The sequence below is a fragment of the Mustela nigripes genome, chromosome 1 (assembly GCF_022355385.1).
Source record: "Mustela nigripes isolate SB6536 chromosome 1, MUSNIG.SB6536, whole genome shotgun sequence".
In the NCBI taxonomy this organism is placed as follows: Eukaryota; Metazoa; Chordata; class Mammalia; order Carnivora; family Mustelidae; genus Mustela; species Mustela nigripes.
This window is the reverse complement of record NC_081557.1, coordinates 126301972-126316206: the sequence shown is the minus strand read 5'-3', so window position 1 is coordinate 126316206 and position 14235 is coordinate 126301972. Positions and strand designations below refer to the sequence as shown.

Here is a 14235-nt window from a genome sequence, read left to right as displayed (position 1 = left end):
TAGCTAGCTAGCTATCATCTTTCTATCTAATATGTCCTATTGCTTTGGCGTTCTCCAGAGAAAAACCTTGACTAATACTTGAGCGGAGGAATATTAGGGTAGCCCAAATAGAGAGATATGAGTAGCTTAGTTTTAGATACAGTGTGCCTGTTAGCCATTCATTGGAGATGTCAAATAAGCGCTTGGATATACGTGAGTCTCCTCGTCCAGCTATCCACCTGATGCACTGTTTATTGTCCAGCTCCTTCCTCTAGAATGCTAGCTCCATGAGGGCAGGGACTCTGCCTGTTTTGTTCATTGCTATGTCCCTAGTACCTAGAAGAATGACTGGGGCAAAGTAGATGCTTAGTAAAATATACTGGAAATGTGAATGAAGGAATGGATGAAAGAGTTAAGTGTTCTGTATGACAAAGTAGGTTACGAATAGGATACAGTTAGGAAGTGTCTGAAAGTTAAATAGCTTGCTGAGCTATTACTAAGACGATATTAGCAATAGGCTTCATGTAATGAACATTTTCTGTGTAGAACTATGTAGAAATGAAGAGACACTTGCAAGGCTTCTGTAAACTTTTATTTTATACATATGGGCCACTGCCAATGCAGGGGCCTTGGCTTCTGGCTCATTTCTACAGATTTGCTTGGGAGGGTGTGATAAAGGTAAAAACTGGAAATATTCCTTCTGGTAAACCATGGCTACTTACTGGTCCATAAGCAAAATGCACATTGAAGCTTGTGTGTTATTCAGAATTTATGATTTTCTGAACTGATGCAATGTATCTTCATATGCAAGAGACAACCACATCTTAAAAAAGAAGACAGTTGTCTAAACAAAATGCTGTGAACTTTGGCTTTTGTTATAGGTATATATCACTGCACATGATGCACCAGTAAGTTATGGAATCCAACTGCTAACACATAAAGGAGCCCTGCAATTGGATCAACTGGAACCTGATATCATTTTATACACAACTATGCTAAAATGTAGCCCCAACAAGTCAGCTTAGCTAATTTATCATCAGCAATCTGTCTGGTGAAGTCTGATAGGAAACATCGGACCTCTTGTCAGTCTCATCAGCATACTGAGTTGAGGAACCAAGACAATATAATACTTCAATACTTAATGACTTTTGCTCTAGCACAGGAAAAGTACAATCCCAAATGCTGTTTTATCAAACGAACCCATCAACCAGCTCAACAAACACTATTGTTAACCCACGGTTCGTCCCCATTCATGCTGCCTCCCATATCCCATTTGTAATGGTGACATGTTCACAGGAATTATGACACAGATAGATTAAAACTGACTAAGGCCAGCAACCACTTAGATTCCGCTTAGAGTATGTCCTGTGGTATGATTACAGGTCAATGTTATTAGATTACACTAAATCCATACATACCATAACACACATGCATATATCACACACACAAGTACATTCCATAAAGACAATCACAGAAAAATTGGCTAAAAAAATGTACAGTTGTTTATATATATTTATATACACCACAGTAAAAGATTTTCTGCTGTACTCACAGTCTGTAAACATCTTGGAACATGCCCAGCAAAAGTCACTGTGGGCCCTTTGAAATGGTGACCATGTGAGGAGTGGGGGTGGGGGAGGTGTTTAGATTCATGCTGGAAACCCAGGGAAGTGAAGAACTGTAAATTCATGGTGGCATTTGGGGGTAATTATATCTCACTGATGTGATAAACTCAGCTGGTCACTTTGAAATGGTTTCTTATATGGAAAAGGGAATGACCAAAAAAGTTGGACTGACAGTTAACATTTTTAGAGAAATCAAGAGACTATGAGGTGATATGCATAACATATATGTACGTACATATATGTAAATGTCCACATACATGTTACTATTACCAAATGTGCACATATATGTTACTATTATTTAAAAAAAAAAACCTCGATGAAAATTTCCAAGTCTTCTAAAAACCTTGTCTTTTTCTACTAGTTGTGCTTTAGATGTAAATACATTCCACTGAAAGTCTTGGGTATGGTTGAATGATATGCACATTTAAATTTTAGTACATGATGTTGATTTTACATAAAATACCTACATTAAAAAAAGATTGGGCTTGTGAAAAATAGAACTATTTGATTCAAGCATTATTTTAAAATTTCACATAAAAATATGCTCCAGAGCTCCTATAATGAAACCTCATTACAAAAGAAAAGAAAGGTTCTTAAAAATTCTTTGAATACCAGCTATTACACTGCCAATATGGATATCAGCCTGTGCTTTAAGTGCCTATATTTGCTGCAGCTTGAGAACTGATGTTTTAAAAATTAAAAAGTGACATGAAATACATTAACCTGATTGCTTACCTTACTGCATCTGGCCAATTCAAAAAAATTTAAAATCTTGTCATAATCACTAAATTTTCATAGTGGCTAGTTCTCACTGGACATTCCACAGAAGCTGTCAAATACTGGAAGACTGTTTTCATGCAAAAGTAGTAAATACCCATCTGATTTAACCCAACAGTCTCCCTTCCTCCTGCCAACTCCCACCATTTTTTTAGTGTGGAATATGTAAATAACAAGCACAATATGTAAATTAGATAAATTAAAGAAATAAGATTCATTGAATTTGTGACCATAAACCAGTCCACCCTCTGATGTTTTGGAAAGCATTTTTCTGGGTTTGGGGCTGAGTCACAGGAGAAGGATTAGAGAAAAGATTTCTGGAAACACAGTTGCTGTGTGATTTTTTTCTCCAATAGAATCTGAAGGATTTCTGATGAATATCTCTTAAGATGTTTAGTTAATGCTGTCCTTATGGCTGCTCCTCTCTGTGTTGTGGTTGTTTTGTTCATGGTTCTTCCACTGGATGCTTGTTCCATTCATGGGGACCGAGGTCATCAGACTTTTGGATTGGTAACAGCAGCAGCAGAGGCAGGACTGGGGGAAGGAACAAAGTCTAAATAAATGAGCCTACCAACCTGTTTCCAGCAGAACACAGAAGCCTTGGGCTCCCACCAACAAAACGTGAGGAGAGAATGTGAACCTGAACAGTAATCTAGAATATGGAGCGAGTAATCTCTAGGTAGAAATTAAACCGTCCATTCTAGTGCAGAGAAATAGATCCCTTATTTCTTGTTTTAATTTATTCACCAAATCCAGGTGGAAGGGAAGGCAGTGTTGGCCTGAGGGAGCATGTCCTATGACCTGGGGTGGGCATGGGTATAGAAGGGTCCGGAGGGGCTTGGCATTTCTGCTGTGTGCCTCACCTGTGTGGCTGCCTGCTTTGGATACCTCATCTCTCCTTGTAGCCTTGGGTGGTAGGTGCTATTTTTCCCATTTTATTACTGAGGATAAGGAGGTTGAGAGGGGGAAACAGGCAGAACTGGAATTAGAACCCAGGACACTCTGGATTAAGGTCTTTCTCCTGCATATATTGCCTCTGTATGAAGATTAATACAAAGATTGGTTTAAATTCTGAGAGTTTGTACCTTGATTTTCCCTTCCCCTCTAATTAATATATAAATTAATTAAAATTAGATTAATTCCAGATTATATGATGGATTAATTATGACCAGCATTTTAGTCAATGCTTCCCTGGGCAGAGGCTTTCTTTCTCTCTCTCTTTCTTTTCTTAAGATTTTATTTCTTTACTTGAGACAGAGTATGAGCACAAGTGGGGAGAAGGATCAGAGGAAGAAGCAGACTCCTCATGGAGCAGGGAGCCTAACGCGGGACTCAATCCCAGAACCCTGGGACCATGACCCAAGCCGAAGGCAGATGCTTAACGGACTAGCCACCCAGGCTCCCCAGGCAAAATCTTTCGTAGAGCACTTCATGACTTGTAAACATTATCAAGTAGACTTTAAAAAGGTAGTAGCTAGAACTTCCATACCTAGTTTCATCTGTTTGTAAGATTCTTTGGTAAATATATGTCAATCTCCTTCTATTCTCCTGTCCATCCCATGAGGGCAGTCATGGTGGTGTTTTTCCTCTTTTCTCTATCCCTAATCATAAAAAAACTCCTACTCAGAGCTTATTATCGTCCCAAGTGCTTAACAAATATTAACCCACTGAATCCTACCTATGAGATAGACACAGTGATCATCTGATTTTACAGATGATCGAACTGAGGGAGGGGGATCACCTGGACCTGGGTTAGATAGTTACCAAGTACAGAGCTGTGATGTAAATCAAAATTGTTTGCTTCCAGATCCTGCACCCTTGACCTCTATACTACTCTTCTTAACATGTGCCATAAACTGCAGTGAAACATCCTGGCCAAAGGATGCAGTAAGGATTTACACCATGCTAATCGTCCCAGGAACCGGGGAGATGATACCTCAGGAAGAAGGACATGGAGCTTCAGGAAGACCTGGGTTGGCTTAGCTGCAAGGAAGTTTGAAGAGTAGAAGGAAAGTGATTTCAAATGAAATTATATTAGCTCAGATGGCCAGGGCAATAAGCATTTCTTTTCCTTGCATAGGCTATTATTAAATATCCTATTATTTAGCAAAAACTTTTTAAAACAGCAGACTTCACGTTTTGTTGAGGCTGTGGTTAACATCTAAGATAATCGGAGGTTAGTGTGAATTCTCTGGAGCTTGGAGCTCACAGTCGAGCATTTCTTTATAAAGCAGCATACTAAATTAACAAGCTATTAAGTTAGTTCTTTTTAGTCAAGCCCCTGCATATTTTGTTGTCTGAATTGGTATTTCCTTTCAGATAATTTTTCTGACAATATTGCTTTACGCTGGCAATCTGATCCTCTTTCTGGGTAACAAAGTAGGATTTTCACTTCTCTACTGGAAATTAGCCAAGCTCGTTGGTGACTTCATGTGCCCCCTTGGTTGTCCTTAAAAAGATATATGCAAACCAGTCTCACCTGGAAACAATTCTTAAATTTCTTGCTCACAAAGTACAGAGCTATGGGGTTTATACATGAATTCATGGTTGCCAAGTTAATGCTGATGTAATCCATGAGCAGCAAGAAACTAGAACAGAAGAAAATAGTGGAATAATTAGAAGATAATGTTTTCAACCTGCTAACTAGCATTTATCCCTAGAATAAGCATTTTTCTTGCCCAGGAGCCATTTCTTATAGGTGGCAGTCAGAATTTTTTTTAAGGCCTTGTTTAAGTGGCAGTTTCAGTTCTGCAGAACATTTACGGATATACCTGCCACTTGGTTAGCTCAAACCATGACATACAGCCCCAGGAGGGGAGCCGCAAAATTACAGATACGGCTCACACAAACTCTGGGATCAGACATGGGCTATGTCAGCGAAAGAAAAATAATCAACTTTGCAGTTTTAATTTTTAGGGCTAACGAGACTGTAGACTAGACGATTTTGTAAAAATACCATAAGCATGACAATTGGAGAAATTCCAATTTCCTAACGAGTACACAGGACCATACCTAAGTAATTCACATCGGCTCTTGTCCATCTCATCGTACACGGTTTTCTTCAAAATACGGCTCAAGTGAAGAGGAAACCAGCAGAGAGCAAAAATTACAACCAAGCAGAAAACTGTTTTTGCCACTTCTCGACGCTAAAGGAAAGCGAGGGGGAAAAAAGTACAATAAATTTAGTGTTTTTCTGCTAGAGGAAAGAGCTACACAAAGGAAGTAGTAGGCAGCAGAGAAAGAATTACTTTAAAAAGAGCCAGAAGAGTGTGCCTCACAGTGCCTCCATCTCCTCAAGATTTGGAGTCCAACTTTCTAATCTAGGAGTTGCTAATGATTCTTTTGGGCAGCTGCCAGGAAGGATGGTGGCCTCAAGCTGGTTATTAGGGTCAGGACAGAAGTTCGATGTCAGGGAAATGGAAATTGGCTGGAGCTGAGCCAACACTGGAGCTGAATGCGTGTGTGTGCACCCATGTGTGTGACTATATGGGGGGAGTGGTTAACTAAAAGCCTCAATGATGGGTAACTAGCCTTAATGACAGCATGGCAGTCAACGTGACTGAACCCAACATAATAAAGAATGAACAAATCTACGAAGATATTTGGAAAACAGAAGTAGGGAATAGAAGATAAAAAACCAATAGCGATGTGTTTTCTCCATTTCTTTATGTTGAAGAAAGTTAACATTGGGAGTTTTTTGCTTTTAAAATTCTCTTATTAATGACATGTAGCTTCCAAAGACCTCTGTTTGCAAACAGAGGGATGAGGGAAAAGGATTATCAGCAATGTTGATTAGAATGACTGGGACATGTTAACCCTGGACTGACCTCAGTTTGAAGGTTTACATACTTTAGAGTTTGTGTAGGACCAGAAAAATCATAGGTTAGGAATTATCTGCAACCAGACACTTGGGTGCATCATGCTTGAGTGTTACAATGCATGCATGTGAAAGCCTAACTAGGAACATAAAATGCAACTTGTCTGTAACTGGGATCAGTTAATGTCAAAATAAAATTGATTGAAAGCAGGATTTGGAAGGGTAATGTTGTTTCAACCCAAAGCATATTGCATTAAGTATGGGCAGCCTACAATAAACCCACATGATTAATAGAGCCGTTTAAAAAGATTTCAAGGCAGTCATCACAAATTGTGGCTCTAGCCCGAAGGACTGGGGTTCTTTAATCTTTTAAGAGTTATTGGGTGGGGCTCAGTGGGCTAAAGCCTCTGCCTTTGGTTCATGTCATGATCCCAGGGTCTTGGGATCAAGCCCCACATTGGGCTCTCTGCTCAGCAGGGAGCCTGCTTCCTCCTCTCTCTCTGCCTGCCTCTCTGCCTACTTGTGATCTCTGTCAAATAAATAAAAATAAAATCTTAAAAAAAAAAAGAGTTATTGGGTGGACTATGGCTTCAGAGAACATCCAAGCTGAGCAACAATTGAGAAAATAAGGAGTTCCTATCTGTAGGAATAGAGGCTCATTTTAAAGGATCCTTTTATGTTCATGGAAAAGTGTGACCAGAAAAAGAGAAAAGGAGGGTACTGGGGGGAGAGGCTGTCTCCCTTGAGCAAATCCTCAGAGGACGATCCTTCAAAACCCATTATTAATTTGTTGCCATGGCAGTCTGGTATTTGTATTTGCTTAACCAGTACCTCTTCTCCTGTTTTCCTTATATCAGACAAATCCTTGATTTTGTCGCTGCAGCAGGGGAGTTCAGGCTAATCGACTTCAAGGCCACCTGACACAATCTGACTGCTGAGATCAAGTAGAAATCGCTGTGTGAATTTGCTGGAAAAGCTACTAAAAAGGGGAGGCTAGTCCTCAGATGCACAAACACTAATATGGTCTATATTCTCGCCCTTTTTGCTGCCTGGAAATCTGAGAGAAGGTAGAGCTGTAGTTCCTGTCTTCTAACGGAAAAGTCAGCAGAAGAGCAGAGCCCTGGCTTCCGAGTCCCTTGAGCACTGAACCTGTGACATCTGATTTTTTTTGCTGTGGGAGAAAGAAGAAACCCTCACTTGTTTTACTCAATGTTATTTTGGGTTCTCTGCTACCAGCATCCAAACACGATCCCTAACTGATAAAATTTGTTGTCAGAATAATGAAGAGAAATTCGAGAAAACCACGCAGGAAGCAAAACTGGGAGCCATGTAGGATACTAGCCAAAGGGTGGCAGGGCCTTTCACTGTGAGTTTAGTTCTCCACGGCCCCGATGGAAGGTCTTCCAGCCTTCCAGCCCAGCCTGCTCTCCTGCTGTTAAAACCTGTTACAACTTTTGGTGTGACAGTAGGCAATGCCTCATAGGACCAAGACTTCAGTTTTAATCTGCATTTGGGTAAGCCAGTCTCATAATCAAATGTGCAAGGAAGTCTGTCCTGCCTATATCACAGGGTGCTTGGAGGAATCAAACAAATAACATGCTCTTTGGAAACATAAAGAATGCAATGGAAATGTAAAGCAGAATCCTATTATCCTCACAGGCAATTCTGTTCAGTTATTCTCAGAGCAGTTACCATTCATAACTTAAACAGACTCAATTTTGGTATCAATGAAAATTTCAGCACTGAAGAACATTGTCTTTTTGTTTTTTACAAATTTATTATAATTAATTACCTCTACTGCAGGAAGGAGAGGCCAGCATTGCTTGATATAGTTCCCATTTGGAGCCCTTGAAACATTCATGCCTGAACAAAATCATAATCTACTTTTTCTGTTAAATTTTACTGAAAGATAATAGCTACCTTTTGTATTCATGTCAGATTTTACAAAGTATATGTATGCACTTAATTCTTTTTTTTTTAAAAAAGATTTTATTTATTTATTTGACAGAAATCACAAGTAGGCAGAGAGGCAGGCAGAGAGAGAGGGGGAGGCAGGCTCCATGCCGAGCAGAGAGCCCTATGCGGGGCTCGATCCCAGGATCCTGGGATCATGACCTGAGCCGAAGGCAGAGGCTTTACCCACTGAGCCATCCAGAAGCCCCTGTATGCGCTTAATTCTTTTGATTTCTGTAGTGGTATCAATTTACATACTATCATGCCCAGTTTACAGATAAAGAAGCTGAAGCTCAGAAAAATCAGTACAGTAGTGGAAAGGAGTCACTGATGAGGAATGGTGCTTGTATATGGCGATTGTATAGGACAGATTTATGGGCTCCATCAACAACAACTCATTATCTTCTGGTGCAGCTGGGTGTTCTTATATACTTCTCTGCTCAGACTGAGAACTTATGGGCGGTCCTAGTTTTACTCTTTGAATTAGTATCTAACAAACATTTTCTGGGTACTTACTATGAGATGGTATATACACTTTGATGTATTATTATATACATTTTATATAATTTTTTAAGACTTGAATTAATATTTGTACAGAAAGATGAGGTATTATATGCATCTTATAAAAAACTAGGGGTTCAGAGACATTAAGCAATTTGCCCCAAACCACAGAGCTCAGCAAGTCTAAGTGTATAGCTTTGCCCTCTAAAGCCACCTCTGTATCTGTTCTGTTTGCTGCTTGGGGGAGGGGCATGGGGGACCAACAACAGCTTCCTGGGGCTCTTCAAAATTTGACCTCTTTTTCTGTACCCAATCCCAAATCCTACAATGAGTCTGACCTTAAATTTTTTTCTTTTAATTAACAAATAATGTCTTATTTGCCCCAGGGGTGCAGGTCTGTGAATCATCAGATTTTACACACTTCACAGCACTCACCATAGCACATATCCTCCCCAATGTCTATAACCCAATCACCCTCTCTCAACCCCCCTCCCCCCTGCAACTCTTAGTTTGTTTCATGAGACTGAGAGTCTCTTATGGTTTGTCTCCCTCCCAATCCCATCTTGTTTCATTTTTTCCTTCCGTACCCCCCCCAAATCTCTCACCCTGCCTCTCAAATTCCTCATATCAGGGAGATCATCTGGTAATTATCTTTCTCTGATTGACTGATTTCACTCAGCATAATATCGTCTAGTTCCATCCACGTTGTTGCAAATGGCAAGATTTCATTCCTTTTGATGGCTGCGTAGTATTACTGTGTGTGTGTGTGTGTGTGTGTGTGTGTGTGTGTGTATAAAACATCTTTATCCATTCATCTGTTGATGGACATCTAGGTTCTTTCCATAGTTTGGCTGTTGTGGACATTGAGATGTTTCTCTAATGAGGTTCATCTCTTTTTCCCCACTCCCCAAGTGCGTGGGGCCCATGCCATGGTCTCACTGGACTCTTGTCCTTGCACTTGAAATATGCCCTCTGTCATCTCCTTCCCCGTCAAATGCCTTTATCCTTGACGAACAATTCAATCTCCCTCATCCATGACAAGCATCTCTGTGACTCTGTCTTACGTCCTCCTTGGTTTCCCACAACACAGTCCACTTCTACCATACCTTGTGATTCTGTTTCCCAAATGTTTCATATTTGTATTTTATTTCTGCACCAAGACTTTATCTGCTTCTTTGTGTCCTGGCACAGTTCCAACAAGCCCAGTTCAGTTCACAGACACACAAACACATGTGTTGAATATACTCTTGGCAAACTAAATCAGAGTTCCTCTCTATCTGGCCCTGCTCACACGGCCACCTCTTTTGTCGGTAGGCTCTCCACCTTCACAAAAGAAATTCCTAATATTATAACTATAAAGAAAACAGTTATAAGACAGTATTTATTTATTTTTAGGAAATGAGGCTACATCAGCTGAATACAGTATCTATAGGCTTTCTGTTGTCTGGACAAATCAGTCTTGGCCAAATTTTCACGAGCCTATGAGGTTTACCTGTTTAAGGTGCTCACTGAGGGCAATTCTCAAGCTGCCGTTCCTTCTGTTTAACATCTCACAGGTCATAAGGGTGTAGAAGATAGCAGTGCACACCAAGGGCATGCAGAAATAGAACCCGAAGAGCCACCAATCCTTTACATCTTGGTAAAACTGTAAGGTGAATAAAAGGGAGAGAAACGGAGGGGTATTATAATCTAAACTTACTGGGCAATACCTCTGATGGCTTCAAAATTTTCACGCCTGAAGTAATGTTTCTATGTACACACCCTCTGGTTGTGGCAAAGGGCTTGGGGGATGACGCTCAAAACTCAATTCAATTGGAAACTCCAAAAATCATCCTGGATTTATAAAAGCCCATGAAGCAATATCACTTCGAAAAAAATGATCCTGACAAAGATACTTATTATGAACTGAAGTTGGTTTTAATTACACAGTGGGAGAGCCCTAATCAAGAAATAGAATTCCCTTCCAAAGCTCATACAGCATGATTTTGGGATATACAGAATATGTATTTATCTTTACTTATTGATGAGCCTCAAAATTTTGTTAGTGCCTGGTTTCCTTTTGACTCGTGGTTAAAGTGCACTTAATGGGAGTCTTATTTGGTAACAAGAAGGTTATGAATGGCTTATCGGTGCAGCTCTGGTTACTGGGAGTTAACCCTTTGCCTGGTATGCTTGCTATGTGACCTTACAGCCTGCCAGTTTGAGCCCTCAAAAACCATGCCCTTTCTCACTCTTTAATACCTATCACCTGGAAACTATTGAGGCCCAGTATCTTATCTGAAGCCACAGTTAGCATTATCTCCTTGTGCGCAGGCTTTGTAAATAGAGGATTATTCAGTTTTATGTGTTTTTAAAGGAGAAAATTTAGTACCCTATAAAAATGGAAATTAGAAATTATATCTACATGCTTTCTTCCACTAAATTAATCGCTAACTTAGAAATGCTTTTCTCTGTGTTCTTTCTCCAGATTGTTTATTTACGAAGGATAACGCGGCCTCCTGTATCATCTCAGTTCCCACAGTAAAAAATAATCATGCTGCTCTGTGAAAAACTGGACAGTTGCTGAATATAGAAAGAGGCCCAGTAGGCTACACTTGTAACATGTCTATTAAAAATCTATAAATGGCTTCTGAGGAAAAAAAGTTCTGGGCAGAAGTTCTTAACTGTTCTTATGCCATTGACCCCTTTGAAGGTCTGGTGAAGACTGTAATCCTTTCTGAGAATAACACTTCTATATGCGTAAAAGTAAGATTACAGTGGTAACCACTTACATTGAAACACAGCTATTGAAATAGTAAAAAGAAAATTCTGATCTAGAAATAGAGGTGTTTATTAACAAGTTAAGGGAAAAAATCTAATGGTGGTTCTAATAACTATCAGAAGTTGAAAAGCGATGAGCGTAAATGATATTTCAAGATTATCCAACTGTTATTGTGACAAGAAAATGTCTATTATTCCTATTAGTAGAAATATGGTTCTGTTAAATATGCTTGTCGTTCATTGCCTGAAGGAAATGATAAATTCCAATTAGAAGTTAGTGAAAATGAATATGTAATTTCTTTTCCATTTAAATTCACAGACCCCTCCCTGAATTCTATCCTAAAGTTACTGTAAACTACCAAAGGAGTTGGTTCCTTCAGATGTATTCATACAGATATCTCCCTCTCCATATCACACTATAGAAGATTTCAGTACTGAAGTCAAAAAACCAAAAAAAAAAAAAAAAAAAAAAAGAAAAAAAAATCAGAACTCTTTACCCCTCCCCCCCTTCCAGATGCATTGTTGACTGGGTATGAATGCTGCAGAAGCAGCTGCAGAGGGTTTGGAAGCTGACCCCGGAGGGGTCTGGCTGGAGCCCCTGCCCCCTCCAAGGCACAGGCCTGTAGAGAAAGGGGTCACACATTTCCTTTGAACTAATGTCATCAGCCAGGGTATGAAGGGACCTCCCTCCACTCTAGGTTAGAGCAAAGTTGAGGAGGAAAAAATGGAGCACAAACTAGGGAATAAAATGAGAAAAAAGGAACAAGAGGAGCAAAAGAATCTGGAAACTTCAGACTTGGAACAGAATGTAAAAAATGATCAGTTTTAACTCCTACCTTTTACTGAAACCCTACGATAGCCAACCTTTGCTTGCCCACTCTTATTAGAGACTTGTCTTTGCGAAAGCTCTTTTCATTTTGCCTGGTTCACATGATTAGTAAGCCCCTTCTTATATCAAGACTCTTTTCTTGAAACTTTAGCTTGGAATATCTAGGTGGTTTATTCCCACTTCCCAAATTCTGATAACCTCCTGCTGTTTTCTTTGTTCTTTCACTTTGGAGACTGACTTAATAAAAAGGTCAGTAGATAAACAGAATACCTTCATTTTACCATTGCCAGTTTGGCAGTTGTTTCAAGAGCACTTTTAAATTTAAAATAAGAATTTCCAAAGAGGAAAACTGGTCAACTGTAAAACCACTAATTTTGTGAATTTTCCAAGTTAGGAAAACATACCTGGAGATGTCTGTAAATGATTAAATGTGGAATCTGAGCTGTATGAAACCTACATCAAAGCACTAAATTATGCCGGTTTAAGAGAAGAAGTTATTCTTTTGGTTTTTCTCCTCCGTCCACATTTGACTAGTTTGGTAAAGGAAATATGCATTTTAAACATGTTTTCCAATACACTCAATTACATAATTAAAGTCTGCAGAAAAACATTAATGTGGTCAGGTGTATTAAATAAAGATGGAATTCGCTTAACTAAAACACTTAAAAAAAAAGTTCTGCAAATTCATATCATTTGTATAATACATGCAGAATTGTATGACCGTAAGTACCTGTAAGTATGGCTTCCTATTTTAAGTTAATCTATCTTTTTAAAAAATGTGAGCATTGTACATTTGCCCAAGTAACATAAAATGCCCATCAGCATGCCTGTCAGATGGAAATTGTTGTGCTGTGTTGCTTATTATAAAAACAAATAGCACATTGATCTTTTTTTCTCAGTTTCTTTCAGTTCATGTGCTACCGAAGTGAGCACTGAGTACGTTTGTTTTAGACTCTGAGTTGTTTGGTGCAGAACAGTCCTGTTTACGATTGTGCTGTAAGAGTGAAAACAAAATAGTTCTATTCAAGAAGTTAAACCCTCCCATAGCGTGTACTTTTCATGCAGCTGAAGAATATGTGACCAAACTAAAAGAGTAAACCATGCTGGGCACTGTAGAAATATCAAGTCTTGGCGATGATAAAGTATACATGAAGACCTCCTCCCCCTCCCCCAGTGAATTTCCTTTATACTCTCCATACCTCCATGAATTTTGATGTGGCATTGAGCATACAGGTTTTGTACTGTTGCCCCTTGTATTCAAAGGGCACCATGACAAAGCCCATAGCTTCAGGGATGGCCAGGATAAAAGAAAGGATCCAGATGGAGACTATCTCAATGGCAGTGATCAAGGGAATCCCAATTCCCTGAACGCGACTCCAGGAGGCAACTGCTCTGTACCTGAAAAAAAAAGGGGCAGGGGGAAGGGGGTTGTGGTGGAAAGCAGTCGTTACAAAATTTATAATTTATTTAAATTAAAGAAATTAGAAATGCTGGAAAGATCTTTCCCTTGGCCAATGATGAATCATTGGCTTTTTATCACTTTCGGTGAGTTCTGATGTGAAAAATAAGTGGGATCCTTAAGAGTTTCATCCCTTTGGGAATCAGTTGCTTTAGCAGGCCCAAGTCTGAAATCTTCATTTGGGGTTCAGCAAAATCTTGTGACAGTTTATAATGTGGCAGCATCAGACAGATTAGCCTGTGTTTTTTTTACACTGGAGGAAAAACTGTATGAAGGAGTAGTGAAAAGCTGCTGGTACTCATTGTATCTTCTTCCTCTTTATACATTAAAAAAGAAACTTGAGGGAGGTCGGCGGGGATGGTCTAGCTGGGTGATGGGTATTAAGAAGGGTACTTGTTGGGGCCCCTGGGTGGCTCAAAGGGTTAAGACTCTGTCTTCAGCTCAGGTCATGATCTCAGGTTCCTGGGATGGAGCCCTGCATAGGGTTCTCTGCTCAGTGGGGAGCCTGCTTCCCGCCCCCCCCCCCCCCCCCCCC

The 14235-nt window shown here is 39.7% G+C and overlaps 1 protein-coding gene across 1 annotated transcript in view; it reads right to left on the bottom strand.

Annotated features, from left to right (window-relative positions):
- Window positions 1-553: 553 nt before the first annotated feature.
- Window positions 554-14235, bottom strand: part of EDNRA (endothelin receptor type A) — a 60623-nt gene continuing 46941 nt past the window's right edge. Inside the window, exons 4-8 of the mRNA XM_059373456.1 lie at window positions 13441-13639; window positions 10145-10297; window positions 5394-5527; window positions 4861-4969; window positions 554-2915 (exon numbers count right to left, since the gene is read on the bottom strand). Coding sequence (XP_059229439.1) covers window positions 2775-2915; window positions 4861-4969; window positions 5394-5527; window positions 10145-10297; window positions 13441-13639 — 736 coding nt within the window. The 3' untranslated portion in view covers window positions 554-2774. The remainder of the gene's footprint in view (window positions 2916-4860; window positions 4970-5393; window positions 5528-10144; window positions 10298-13440; window positions 13640-14235) is intronic.